The sequence below is a fragment of the Bos indicus x Bos taurus genome, chromosome 8 (assembly GCF_003369695.1).
Source record: "Bos indicus x Bos taurus breed Angus x Brahman F1 hybrid chromosome 8, Bos_hybrid_MaternalHap_v2.0, whole genome shotgun sequence".
NCBI lineage: Eukaryota > Metazoa > Chordata > Mammalia > Artiodactyla > Bovidae > Bos > Bos indicus x Bos taurus.
The window spans coordinates 76,072,035-76,085,531 of NC_040083.1; the positions used below are offsets into that span (position 1 = coordinate 76,072,035).

The window sequence follows — 13,497 nt, forward strand, 5'->3', positions numbered from 1 at the left end:
TCTTTGCTCACTCATTCCTGCTTTTCACCTCAATTTTTTTTTAAACATGGGTGATCAATATCAATAACCTCAGATATGCAGATGACACCACCCTTATGGCAGAAAGTGAAGAAGAACTAAAGAGCCTCTTGATGAAAGTGAAAGAGGAGAGTGAAAAAGTTGGCTTAAAGCTCAACATTCAGAAAACTAAGATCATGACATCCAGTCCCATCACTTCACGGCAAATAGATGGGGAAACAGTGGAAACAGTGTCAGACTTTATTTTTCTGGGCTCCAAAATCACTGCAGATGGTGATTGCAGCCATGAAATTAAAAGACACTTACTCCTTAGAAAGAAAGTTATGACCAACCTAGATAGCATATTAAAAAGCAGAGACATTACTTTGTCAGCAAAGGTCTGTCTAGTCAAGGCTATGGGTTTTCCAGTAGTCATGTATGGATGTGAGAGTTGGGCTATAAAGAAAGCTGAGCTGCTTTATTGAATATGCCAAAGCCTTTGACTGTGTGGATTACAATAAACTGTGGAAAATTCTGAAAGAGATGGGAATACCAGACCACCTGACCTGCCTCTTGAGAAATCTGTATGCAGGTCAGGAAGCAACAGTTAGAACTGGACATGGAACAACAGACTGGTTCCAAATAGGAAAAGGAGTACGTCAAGGCTGTATATTGTCACCCGGCTTACTTAACTTCTATGCAGAGTACATCATGAGAAACGCTGGACTGGAAGAAACACAAGCTGGAATCAAGATTGCCAGGAGAAATATCAATAACCTCAGATACGCAGATGACACCACCCTTATGGCAGAAAGTGAAGAGGAACTCAAAAGCCTCTTGATGAAAGTGAAAGTGGATGAGGTACCATTTCACACCAGTCAGAATGGCTGCGATCCAAAAGTCTACAAATAATAAATGCTGGAGAGGGTGTGGAGAAAAGGGAACCCTCTTACACTGTTGGTGGGAATGCAAACTAGTACAGCCACTATGGAGAATAGTGTGGAGATTCCTTAAAAAACTGGAAATAGAACTGCCTTATGATCCAGCAACCCCACTGCTGGGCATACACACTGAGGAAACCAGAAGGGAAAGAGACACGTGTACCCCAATGTTCATCGCAGCACTGTTTATAATAGCCAAGACATGGAAGCAACCTAGATGTCCATCAGCAGATGAATGGATAAGAAAGCTGTGGTACATATACACAATGGAGTATTACTCAGCCATTAAAAAGAATACATTTGAATCAGTTCTAATGAGGTGGATGAAACTGGAGCCTATTATACAGAGTGAAGTAAGCCAGAAGGAAAAACATAAATACAGTATTCTAACGCATATATATGGAATTTAGAAAGATGGTAACAATAACCCTGTGTACGAGACAGCAAAAGAGACACTGATGTATAGAATAGTCTTATGGACTCTGTGGGAGAGGGAGAGGGTGGGAAGATTTGGGAGAATGACATTGTAACATGTAAAATATCATGTAAGAAACGAGTTGCCAGTCCAGGTTCGATGCACGATACTGGATGCTTGGGGCTAGTGCACTGGGACGACCCAGAGGGATGGTATGGGGAGGGAGGAGGGAGGAGGGTTCAGGATGGGGAACACATGTATACCTGTGGTGGATTCATTTTGATATTTGGCAAAACTAATACAATTATGTAAAGTTTAAAAATAAAATAAAATTAAAAAAAAAAAAAAAAAGAAAGTGAAAGTGGAGAGTGAAAAAGTTGGCTTAAAGCTCAACATTCAGAAAACGAAGATCATGGCATCTGGTCCCATCACTTCATGGGAAATAGTTGGGGAAACAGTGTCAGACTTTATTTTTTTGGGCTCCAAAATCACTGCAGATGGTGACTGCAGCCATGAAATTAACAGACACTTACTCCTTGGAAAAGTTATGTCCAACCTAGATAGCATATTGAAAAGCAGAGACATTACTTTGCCAACAAAAGTCCGTCTAGTCAAGGCTATGGTTTTTCCTGTGGTCATGTATGGATGTGAGAGTTGGACTGTGAAGAAGGCTGAGCGCCGAAGAATTGATGCTTTTGAACTGTGGTGTTGAAGAAGACTCTTGAGAGTCCCTTGGACTGCAAAGAGATCCACCCAGTCCATTCTAAAGGAGATCAATCCTGGGTGTTTATTGGAAGGACTGATGTTGAAGCTGAAACTCCAATACTTTGGCCACCTGATGCGAAGAACTGACTCATTTGAAAAGACTCTGATGCTGGGAAAGATTGAGGGCAGGAGGAGAAGGGGATGACAGAGGATGAGATGGTTGGATGGCATCACTGACTCGATGGACATGAGTTTGGGTAAACTCTGGGAGTTGGTGATGGACAGGGAGGCCTGGCGTGCTGTGGTTCATGGGGTTGCAAAGAGTCAGACATGACTGAGTGACTGAATTGAACTGAACTGATCATTAGAAACATATCTGGAGCTGTGGATAAAAAAATAATATGCATCTGGATTTTAAAAAGTGATTACAGGTTTTTCTATTAAATGGTAGCTTTGGTGATACCGAATTCTGTTATTTTTCTGTTGACTAGTCATGATACAATGGTATTAAGTGAATAATAGTTACTTTTAATCACAATAGTAAAAGATGTTTATCAGTTTTCACAATCAGTAGCCAGATAAAAAGTAAAAGATAATTACAATTGCAATCCATAATGAGAACATGATTAACTTAACAATATAAAATAATTACATATAATTTGGGGAGTCAAGCAGAGTGATGTCGTGAGTGGAAGTGCATACATGCACATGTTTTCATTTGCCCAGCCAGTCTCTGTCTTTCGGTTGGTGCATTAATCCATTTATATTTAAAGTAATTATCAATATGTATGATACTATTACCATTTTAATTGTTTTGGGTTTATTTTATGTAGGTCTTTTATGTTTTCTGCCTAGAGAAGTTTTTCTAGCATTTGTTGTAGAACTGTTTTGGTGGTGCTGAATTATCTTAACTTTTGCTTGTCTGGAAAGCTTTTGATTTCTCCATCAGATCTGAATAAGAGTCTTGCTAGGTAGAGTATTTTTGGCTGTAGGTTCTTCCCTTTCATCAGTTTAAATATATCATACCATTCCCTTCTGGCTTGTAGAGTTTCTGTTGAGAAATAAGTTGATAACCTGATGGGAATTCCCTTATATGTTATTTGTAGTTTTCCCCTTCTTGCTTCCAATATTTTATCTTTTAATTTTTGTCAGTTTGATTACCATGTGTCTCGGTGTGTTCCTCCTTGGGTTTATCTTGCCTGGGACTCTCTCTGATTCCTGGACCTGGTTGACTGTTTCCTTTTCCATGTTAGGGAAGTTTCTGGCTATGATTTCTTCAAATACTTTTACTTTCTCAGGTCCTTTCTCTCTCTCTTCTCCTTCTGGGACCCTTGTAATGTGAATGTTGGTGTGTTTAATGTTGTCCCAGAGGCCTCTTAAGCTGTCTTAATTTTTTTCATTCTTTTTCCTATATTCTGTTCTGTGGCAGTGATTTCCACCATTCTGTCTTCCAGGTCATTTATCCATTCTTTTGCCCCAGTTATTCTGTTGACTGAGCGACTTCACTTTCACTTTTCACTTTCATGCATTGGAGAAGGAAATGGCAACCCACTCCAGTGTTCTTGCCTGGAGAATCCCAGGGACAGGGGAGCCTGATGGGCTGCCGTCTATGGGGTCACACAGAGTCGGACACAACTGAAGCGACTAAGCAGCAGCAGCAGCAGCAGCAGTGTATTATTCATCTCTGTTTGTTTGTTCTTTAGTTCTTCTAGGTCTTTGGTAAACATTTCTTGCACCTTCTCCATTGTTTTCCCGAGGTCCTGAATCATCTTCACTATCATTATTCTAAATTCTTTTTCTGGAAGGTTGTCTGTCTCCACTTCATTTAGTTGTTCTGGGGTTTTACCTTGTCCCTTCATCTGGGACATAACTTTCTGCTTTTTCATCCTGATTAACTTTCTGTAATGTGGTTTTTGTTCTAGCTTCTGTGGGATTGCTGCTTTTTTTTTTTTTTTAATTGGAGGATAATTGCTTTATAGAATTTTGTGGTTTTCTGTCATACATTAAGAATCAGCCATAGGCACACCCATGTCCCCTCCCTCCCAGACCTCCCTCTCATCTCCCTCTCCACTCCACCCTTCAGCCTGCTGCAGAGCCCCTGTTTGAGTTCCCTGAATCATACAGAAAATCCCCACTGGCTGTCTGTTTTACACATGGTATTGTAAAATTTCTGTAAATTCATCAGCACCATCTCTTCAGATTCCATATACGTCAATATATGATATTTATATTTCTCTTTCTGACTTACTTCACTCTATATAATGGGCCCTAGTTTTGTCCACCTCATTAGAACAGATTTAAATGCATTCCTTTTATGGCGGAGTAGCCTCTGTGGTTTTGTGGTTCTTGCTTCTTCTGTCCGCCCTCTGATGGAGGAAGTTAAGAGGCTTGTGTAAGCTTCCTGCTGGGAGGGACATCTTGCTGTGGCTTCTTTGTCTTTGGACATGGGGTATCTTTTTTTTGGTGGATTCCAGTGTTCTCCTGTTGATGCTTGTTCAACAACTAGTTGTGATTTTGGTGTTCTCCCAGGAGGAGATGAGCACATGTCCTTCTACTCTGCCATCCTGAACCAGAAGCTTAATCCCTTCAATTTCTTAATGTTGGGCTGTCCCAGAACCTGGTCCTTAGATCTGTTCTTTGTTTGTGAATCATTGCCTTGGTGGTCTTATTCAGTTTTATGGTTTTACATTTCAATTTTTCTTTATTTCCTTCTTTCTCCTCCTCCTCCCTCCCCTTCCCTTCCTCCATTTCTGCATCACCACCATCATCACCATCTAATCTATCTTTCTATCTAATTATCAACAGCTAGGACCTTACCTTAGGTGCAGCAAGCTTCTGTGTTGAGAAAAAAAATGTTAGAAGTATGATCTCAGGCAGAAGCTGAGAGATTAGTCATGTTACTATTGCAGTAATCATAGCATCAGAGAGAGAAATGGTCATGTTTTGAATTCATTTCATAAGATGTAGCCAAAAGGATGGTTTGGATGTGAATGATCAGGAAAAATGTCAAGGATGACACCACTGTTTTTGTCCAGAACAACTGGAAAGACGGAATTGCTATTAACTGATGTGACTACTGTGATTGGAGCATGTTTTGTATATGTAATTAGATGATGGTTGGGGCAGGGACTCAGGAGTTCACTGTTGTGTAGTTTAAGGTGAATATTGGCCATTCAGGTATTTATGTTGATTTACAATTTGGGCAGGTGAGACTGTCCCATGAAATCATGAACTCCATTGTGTACTTCCTATGTCTTTGCTGTGATTGTGATAGTACCTTGCATATAGTAAGGAAGCAAATATTTTAATTGAATATAAGACACTTCTCAAGGTGTTTTTTTTTTTTTTTTTTAAATATTTTTCTTCCCATTTTTACTTTGGCTATGTGGTTCAGCTTGTGGAATCTTAGTTCCCTGACCAGGGATCAAACCCATGCCTCCTGCCGAGTCCTAACCACCGGACCACCAGGGAATTCCCTGCCAGTTTTAAGATATAATTGACACATGGCACTGTTAGTGTACAGCATAATCAAGGTTATTTTTATTGTGACCCTTCTGGGGTCCTCCTAAGAAGAGTACTTCAGTAATCCTGAGGCAGGATTCCCTGTTTCATTACATGTCATACTAATGTAATGATTTGTGTGCCTCCCCAGGTGTCATTCACTCCATGCAGCTGATAGGCAGTGGAAGTGGGATACAGGCGAGAGAGCTCCAGCAGCCTCCCAGGTGTGTTCTCCAGAACGATCTAGCCAAAGAGGGGCAAAGAGGGGAGATTCTACCATTTGCTTCTGACATGAGTTATATTAATATGCTGTTGATAATAAACCAAAGCACCTCCTCAAAGCTGGAACACTGGCACTTCCCTCCAGATTGTGGGCATATATAGAAATCATCAATGAATTTTGCTTGTGGGATTCCTGGCTACTCCTTCTTGACAGTACTATCCTCAGGCCCACAATGGTCCTCTGTGCCCAAGGATGCCATGATAGAAGTCAAGCCTGATCTTTACTTTCAGTGTACCTTAGACAAGGGCCTTCCTTCTCTGCTTAAGTCCCTTTCTCCACAGTCCAGTGAGGGGGGTGTTGTGTGGAATGCTGACCCAGCTTAAGTGTGAGTTACAGCTCCTTTTCTAGATAGGAAGAACATTTACTTCCCATGTGCCTTTCCTGAACACACCACAGTGGAGTAAAGAGCAGACACACAACTCTCTGCTTAGACATATAGAGTGTATTTTGGGTGGTATTCTGCCCACCTGTACATTAATGAAAATTACAGTAGTATCCTCTTCAAGGGATGCAGACATTGGGTAGACCATGAAGTCTTTTGATTGCGATGAGTCTTCTTGAGCAGACCAGTGCTTTTGTCTGAGGTGACAGCTGAGGGTCATGGTGGATTCCCTGGTTGCGTGGCACAAACCACTCGAGGACAGTGCCGAGGGCAGTGGTGGGGGTTGCTCAGAACAGAGGCTGAGTGGAGTTGATGCGAGTGGGAGTGGTGCCAGAACTTGCTGTCCAGGGACCGGGGTATGTCCGTGAAGACCAGGCCCATCTGCTTCTCAGGGGGTGGAAATTGGGCCTTCAGGTCCCCTCTTGTCTTCTCTGTCTTAGTTCTCTCCTTGGGACTTTTGGCTGGAGCCAGGCTCTTTGTTACATTTACTTTTCTTGTGTTAGCCATTTTCTCAGAGGTGGAGGACGTGGATTCCTTATGTCCTTTGCCTTTTGTTTTGAGGTTAATACAGTGCAAAAAAGATTTCATCTTATTTCTAAAGCCAGAATCTGGAAGACTGGGCCTCTGGTGAGTATAGCCTGGCATCACTGGCCCCTGCAACATCTGACCATGTAAAGTGTGGCCCCGCAATGGGTTACCTGGAGTGAGTTGGCCCAGGAAAGGCTGGCCCTGTGACACCTGGGGTACCACCTGGGCATTCTCAGGAACTCTTGCTGGTTTGAGGATGACATTGAGCTTGGCTTGACTGGCTCGCAGGTCATTCTTCTCAGAGTCTTTTCCCTCAGGGACTCCAGGAGGTAGCTCTGGGAGTTTAAGCTGAGGGTGATGCTGAGGACTGTGCTGGCAGGGAGCATCAAAGTGAAAATGACGTCTCTGGCAACAGGAGCTGTGGGGTGTCCTGTTCAGGAGCACCCCTTCTGGCCTCTGCGCTTCAGTTGAGTGGTTTTTTTCTCTTGTGGAGGAGAGTGTGAAGCTTGCATCCCCTTCTCCGTGCTCCCCAACTGATTTGGGTTTGCCTAGCTTCTTTCTCTTTTCTGCCAGTGTGGGAACTTGGGCTGAGTCCTTGCTCTTATCAGGCCTCTGGGGTTCAGAGCTCTGGGGCTCCTCCAGGCTGGGGTTGTTCACACTGGCTTCCAGCTGAGCACAAAGCACCTGGGCTTTGGCCTCTGTCATGTCCCCACTGGATTGTGAGATCTGGGTGGCCCAGTGGACAGAATCACAGTGTGCTGCACTGGAATGATGTTGCTTCTGTTTCTGAGGCACTGTCTTTAACTCCGTGGCTAGCTCTTCTGTGAGGTGGAGCCATTCTGGATCTGGGGAACGTGGTGTGTCTGGTGGGATGGGGAGATCCTGGAGTGGTGGTTTTCCTTGGTTGTCTAGCTTCCCAGGAGACTCCTGTGTGCACATGTTCTTTGGCATTGCTACAGTTTTTTCTCTGGATGCCCTTGCCTTTAGGGGAATTCCCAGTTGTATCTCTAGGATCTTCTTTCTCAGATGGAAATTTAGTTTAGCCAAGATAGGTTCCTTGAGTGAGCAGGGCCTCGCAGGCCCTGTCTGGCTTTCTTGAGGCACCATCTTGATTATCTCTTCTATCTGCACTTCAGCCTGGAATTCACCTGCAGCGTCTGCACAAGCCTCATTGCCATCTTGAAAGCCTGGCCCAGGACTCAGACCCTGCTCTTCAGGTGAGGGCACCTGAGTCAGAGGTTCTGTTGGGAATTGGACAGGTCCAGGCACCATCTCTGTCTTCATAGCTGGGGAAGTAATTGCTGGAGCCATAGCCCTGGAGAGAGCCACATAATAAAGAGCAGGCAGCCCTGACAAGAAGGCCAGATACTTGTGCTGTAAAGTTGTCTTCAGTTTCTCAATGGCTCCCTGAGACAGGGCCCAGGGCAACTTAGGATGTTTAATGAGAGCATCTGATGAGGCTTGTTGATGCTGGTCAAGGGCTGTTGGCATCCAGGGTGTAACTTCCTGTCGTTGGTCCAGGTCATCTGCTGCCTGTAGTTCCAGGGGCTTGCTTTCTTGGATGCAGGTGAAGGGAGCCACTTGCAGGCCCCCAGGAATTTTGAACTCGCAAGAGCCACATATGCAGACAGGAACCTTGCCCTGGTGAATCTCCTCGCATTTGGAGTCAACATGGCTCTGCAGTGTTGCCTTGGCCTGGTCAATCACATGTGGCATAGGGACTGACGCTGGGCCCTTAATGGCTGGGAGTGGGTTGCCAACCCCAGTGCCCTCTAGATCTGTGGGTTGGGGGACATTCACATTGTCCAGGGCTGTGCTGCTCCTGGACAGAGTCTGCTGGTCAGCAGAGGGCAGGAGCAACTGGAGGGACCGCTGGATCTTCCAGGGCAGGCTCGAGCGATCATGAACCAACTGTCTCTGGAGGTGGAATTCCAGCAGCCTCCTGGCCTGCTCCGGGAAGAATAGTTTCTTTGTGATGATGGAGACAGGCTGACCTGGCCAGGAAGTTTTACCAGTCTCAGAAGATTGGGCTTGGTCACTGGGCTTACACTGCACAGGGCTCTCAGTGTGCTGATCTCTCTGGAAAACATCTGGAAAGTCCCACCGAAGCTGGAGCTGCCTCTGCAGCAGGTGCGACTCCAAGGCCTCACATTCGTCCAGAGTCAGCAAGGGGCTACTGATCTGAGCTTGTTGGTGCTCAGGTGGAGCTGTCCAATTTGGGGAAGATGGAGAAGAGGGTAGAACTGACTGGGGCAGAGTTTTAGGCATCAGAGGGAAGCAGGAGAGCTCCTTGAAGAGAAAAGGATACTTCAAGGAGTGCTTGGACATGCTCCCGTTCATGGAGAGGCCTTGATAACCCAAGAAGGTGTCAACCAGGGACTCGCTGTGCAGAGAAGGGAGGCCACAGAATAGCTGGCTGTATTTCAGCTGCACAGGGCCCTCTGAATCACTAGCCTGTTGCCCAGGCATTAGATAAAGGCCCCTTAATTCTTTGAGAGCTACATAGGGTGAGGCTAGAGTCATATGGTTTGAGATTTGGTCATACTGTCTTTGTTCTGGGTCCATAATGGACCATTCAGAAACCCAGAAGGCCTGGGTGGGTTGGCCAGCTATACATGAGCCCCAGTTCTGGTATGAAATGGTCCTGAATTTCTCAACAGAGAACTGAGAAATATCATTCTGGATGAAAGAAACTGGTTGATTATGTACAGGGTGGCAAAATAGTGGCGGGTTTGGCATAAGCTGCCTCAGGGACTCTTCCACACGTCTGGGGAGCCCCCACCTCTGGAAATGCATCAGTCTTCTTACATGCACCTCAAGAAGCCTCAGGACTTCAGGACTAAGGAACGGCAGGTGGGCAGGGAGAACAGTGACCATATTTAAGGCCATAGGATGTGTTAGAGCTGTGATTTCTCGATTCAGGGTCAGGAGAGAGACCTGGGAATTCAAGGGCTGCTGGCCTTGATTCCCATAGACAAGGTTGGGGTGGCTCTGGATTATCTCCTGCAGGTTCACTGAAACCCTTGGCTCCTCAAATCTCGAAGAAAGCATAGTCTCTGGGTCCCTGGGCACTTCTGGCATTTGAAATCCCTGCCTTAGCTTGAGTTGTTCAGCCCAGTAATCATGGATGCCAGCTGTACCAGTTGACTGGGCCACTGACTGTGCCAAGGACTTCTGTGACACTGTGAAGTTTGCAGATGGACGTGAAAGGTCTTTGGAGTGTGGGGAATGATGCTCCATACTCTGCTGGAAAGAAACTTTAGGAGTGGACAAAACCTCTAGGCAAGAGGAGCCCTGTGCTAGCCCCCCTGAAGTCGGGGAGACCAGGGTATTCTCCTCTGCCAGCACCTGCTGAATCTCCAGAGCCATGCCGTTGCAGGTTTGGCAGCAGGGATCTTCACACAGGAGCTGCCGCACACTCCCCTCTTGAGGAAGCCAGTCCTGGCTGGGGAGGGAAACATAGCAACCATCTGTTACTGATGGAGTGACAGCTGCCTCTTTGGCCTCAGACTGGGCTGCCCTCCCCTAGTCCTATAAGCTCAGAGGCCTGCCTCTGCTGCCTGTTTACTCATCTGTTTTTTCCCCTAGGGAAATGACATTTGGCGAGTTATGGTGGGCTGGGCTGAGGGCCTGGGGCTTGTTGGATGAGGTCTCAGACAACTGATGGGAGCACAGGGCCTTGAGAGAGTGGGTGGTCGGTGAGTCCTTTGTGACCTGTGTTGAGAAGCTGAGCTAGGAGAAGGCAGGCAGGGGGTGCAATGTTTAGCTGATGGCACAGCACCAGGAACATCACCATGTAGAACCTGGAGTCATTCTCTTTAGGGGCCGAGGCTGTGACCTGGTATTCAGTATTTCCAAACTATGAAAAAGGAGATGCTTTTGGGAACTCTGTTCTGGGGATTAAAGAGTGTACACAACATCTCTTGAGAGTCCATCCCCTTTCTCTAGAGAAGAAAGAAATAATATGACAAGCTCCTGTCTGAGGGCTGTCCCAGGAACTGACCTCCCTGAAGACAGAACCAGAGGAGGTAATGTCAGCAGGGTCCAGGGGTCTGCCCTTGAATGGGTGTAGCTGTAAAGAGAATATGAAAATGATGAATTAATTATGCACTCAATTATCTATTCGCCTGACTGTATAACTTGTCTTGTGGCTTGAGTGCAAAACCATGTAGAGTCTTTTATGAACTAGTGCATCTACTAGTGAACTCCTGAATTCCAGGGCCACTTGAGCCTAGCACAGAGAACTAGGACACTCTTCTGAAGTAGCTGAGCGCCCCTTGCCCTGGCAACCCTCCAAACCAGTGCTCCAGGCTCCAATGTGTCTGGCTCCCTCCCAGCCATTCTCCTCTCCAACCTTGTCACAGGTCAAACAGACAAATGATCACAGGCTAGGTTGGGAATTGGGAGACTGCAAAGAGCAAGAGATCACCTTCTCATGACAGAAAGCAGCTCCCACGGCTTCTCAGCTTCTTCCTGGGAAAGTCTCCTAGCTGAGAAACCAGGAGACAGTGTTATATGGAAAAGGAGAGGGTTCAGGGACTCCTATAGGAAGCCTTTGAATGAGAGGAGATTACAAACTCCAACAGTGAGTGCTGTAAAGCACGTCTGTGTATGACTTAACCAGGTATGATGTGCTCTTCTGGGCCTGCTCTCATTTGATCTTCACAGCTATGCTGTGAGTGAGGCAGGATCATCAGATACTGTTTCGTAGGAACAAGACTGAGAGATGAAGAGACTTCTAGAGGGTCATAAAACTAGTAAGTGACACAGTTAAGGACTTCTCCCGTGTTTCCTCTTTTCGTTCCTGGGGGTAAGGTGGACTTCAGAACATTCCCAGACTCTGATTTCCCATCCCCCCTATTTTTTTTTCTGGGAGAATTTGTCAGCTTAGACAATGGAAGTCTTCAGTGGTTAGAGTACCTGGCTCCTGGCACCAGGGCCCATCAAGGGACAGGGTTCCTTGCCCACAGTGGAGGGGAGTGAGAGCAGAGACTGAGACTTTACCTCTTGACGCTGCATCTCTAGCCCCTTGTCTGACTTTTCGGTGACTCTTAAAGAAAAAGAATTAAAAGAGTGTGACGCTGGGACATCATTTTTTTTCACATCCAAAATGAAACAAAGGAAATATACATTTCCCAGTCTCTTTCTGTATATCTGTCTGCATTTTATACACTTGTCTATATGTTCGTCCTGTACTCCAGTTTTTCACCTGAACATTTCATTTTTTTACTTATTTCGCACTTACTTCAGTGCTTTCCATGTTCTATACCTCCTGTCCCCTTTCTCAGGACAAGTTTGTCAGGGGGCTTAATGTGATACGGGAGGAATAATGGAATGCATTAAATGGTTGGTGGCCCTCAGCCAAGGACTTCTGCTTACTAAGTCCACCAATCAGAAAAATCCCCCATTTTTGGAGGTCAGAAGAAATCCAGTGAGGTCGATTCCATTTTATCTAGCACTCAACCCAAGTTAGATAGAAATTCTTAATTTTTCAACTAGAATATACAGAAGGGGTGGGCTAGCAGGGCATTATTTCTAGGCTCTGAGAAAGATAAGTACTATAAAGAGTAACTGAATGTGTCTTATCTAAGATTTAACTAGTGTAGCCATGGTCATAGCATTTCCCTACCGGGCAGAAGCTCCTTTTATGTTCTGTTAATCCATGGTAACTCTCTTTCATTTGCCAGATAGTTAGGATAATAATGAAGATGGAACCATAGATATATAAGAGATACCCTAAATCCCACAGAACAGAAGTCGGGATCAGCATGGTCTAAAACCTCATTAGCATGAGGAGACCAACCATTCCTATATGTAGGCACTCAGGGTCCTGGTGCCTAATGACTCTCCATGCTATGCCTGTGGTCTACCTCACAGATGACGGAACCAGCCATCAGACTACATCACAAAGCCGGCCTGTTTCACAAGGCAGGTGTGGTGTCAGAAGACATACCTGTCTAGAGAAGCTCACGTGGTGATTCAGTCTGTAAATGAGGGCATCTTGTTGTAAGGACTGAAGGTGTTGCTTGCAGGCAGTGTCTTTGCTTCCAGTCTGTCTTCACTTTCCACAGCCTCCACCAGCCTGACAGCTCTGCTTTTCCTTTGTGACAGCTGTCTTGTCAGCCATCCACTGAAAACTGAGTGTTTAGGAACATTAGGTACCTTTTGAGAAAGAGTAGCTGGGACAGAGGAACCTATGTAAACTCCACCTGTACTGAAAATGTACGTGAGAAGCATACATTAGCTTAGGGACAGCAGAGACTGGGTATGGCTTGGGAATGGAGAACTTTATTTATGGCTGCTCTGGGTCTTCCTTGCTGCTCTTGGGCTTTCTCTAGTTGTGGAGAGTGGGGGCTTTCTCTAGTTGTAGAGAGTGGGGGCTAATCTCCAGTTGTGGACAACAGGCTCTAGGTGTATGGGCTTCAAAAGTTGCAGCATGCTGGCTCAGTAGTTTTGGGTTGCTGGCTCTAGGACTCATGGGCTTCAGTAGTCAAACACAGTGGCTTATTTGGTAACTTTTAGGCATGACGGGTGTTTTCCAATCACTCCCAAGACCCATCATTCCTACACCTTGACTATTAGATTTAGACATTATATTACCTGCTTGGCTGTCTGTGGATATTGTGATCTGACTCCAATATCTCAAAATTTCTGAATTTCCTTGAGAGAGTCTTTCCCTGGTAACAGTGATCTCACAGCCAAAAAAATTCTTGGCCTCAATATCTCTGAAGTTACCACTTGGTCC

The 13,497-nt window shown here is 45.4% G+C and overlaps 1 protein-coding gene across 1 annotated transcript; it reads right to left on the reverse strand.

The window, feature by feature from the left end:
• Positions 1-6,440: 6,440 nt before the first annotated feature.
• On the reverse strand, positions 6,441-12,522 carry LOC113897477 (protein FAM205A-like). Its single transcript, XM_027550225.1, has 4 exons — positions 12,382-12,522; positions 11,757-11,802; positions 11,182-11,242; positions 6,441-10,197 (listed from the first exon to the last, which is right to left on the reverse strand). Exons 1-4 carry the CDS (start codon positions 12,520-12,522, stop codon positions 6,441-6,443), a joined length of 4,005 nt encoding a protein of 1,334 aa, XP_027406026.1.
• Between the last annotated feature and the right edge of the window lie 975 nt (positions 12,523-13,497).

Bases quoted from the DNA above. Each gene is read 5' to 3' on its own strand.
- LOC113897477 (XM_027550225.1), bottom strand. From the start codon at position 12,522: ATGCTGATCCCGACTTCTGTTCTGTGGGATTTAGGGTATCTCTTATAT. The intron at 11,243-11,756 runs GTAAAGTCTCAG...CTGGTTTCTCAG, and splicing joins TAGAGATGCAGCGTCAAGAG to CTAGGAGACTTTCCCAGGAA. The intron at 10,198-11,181 runs GTGATCTCTTGC...TTCCCTCCCCAG, and splicing joins CTGCTTTCTGTCATGAGAAG to CCAGGACTGGCTTCCTCAAG.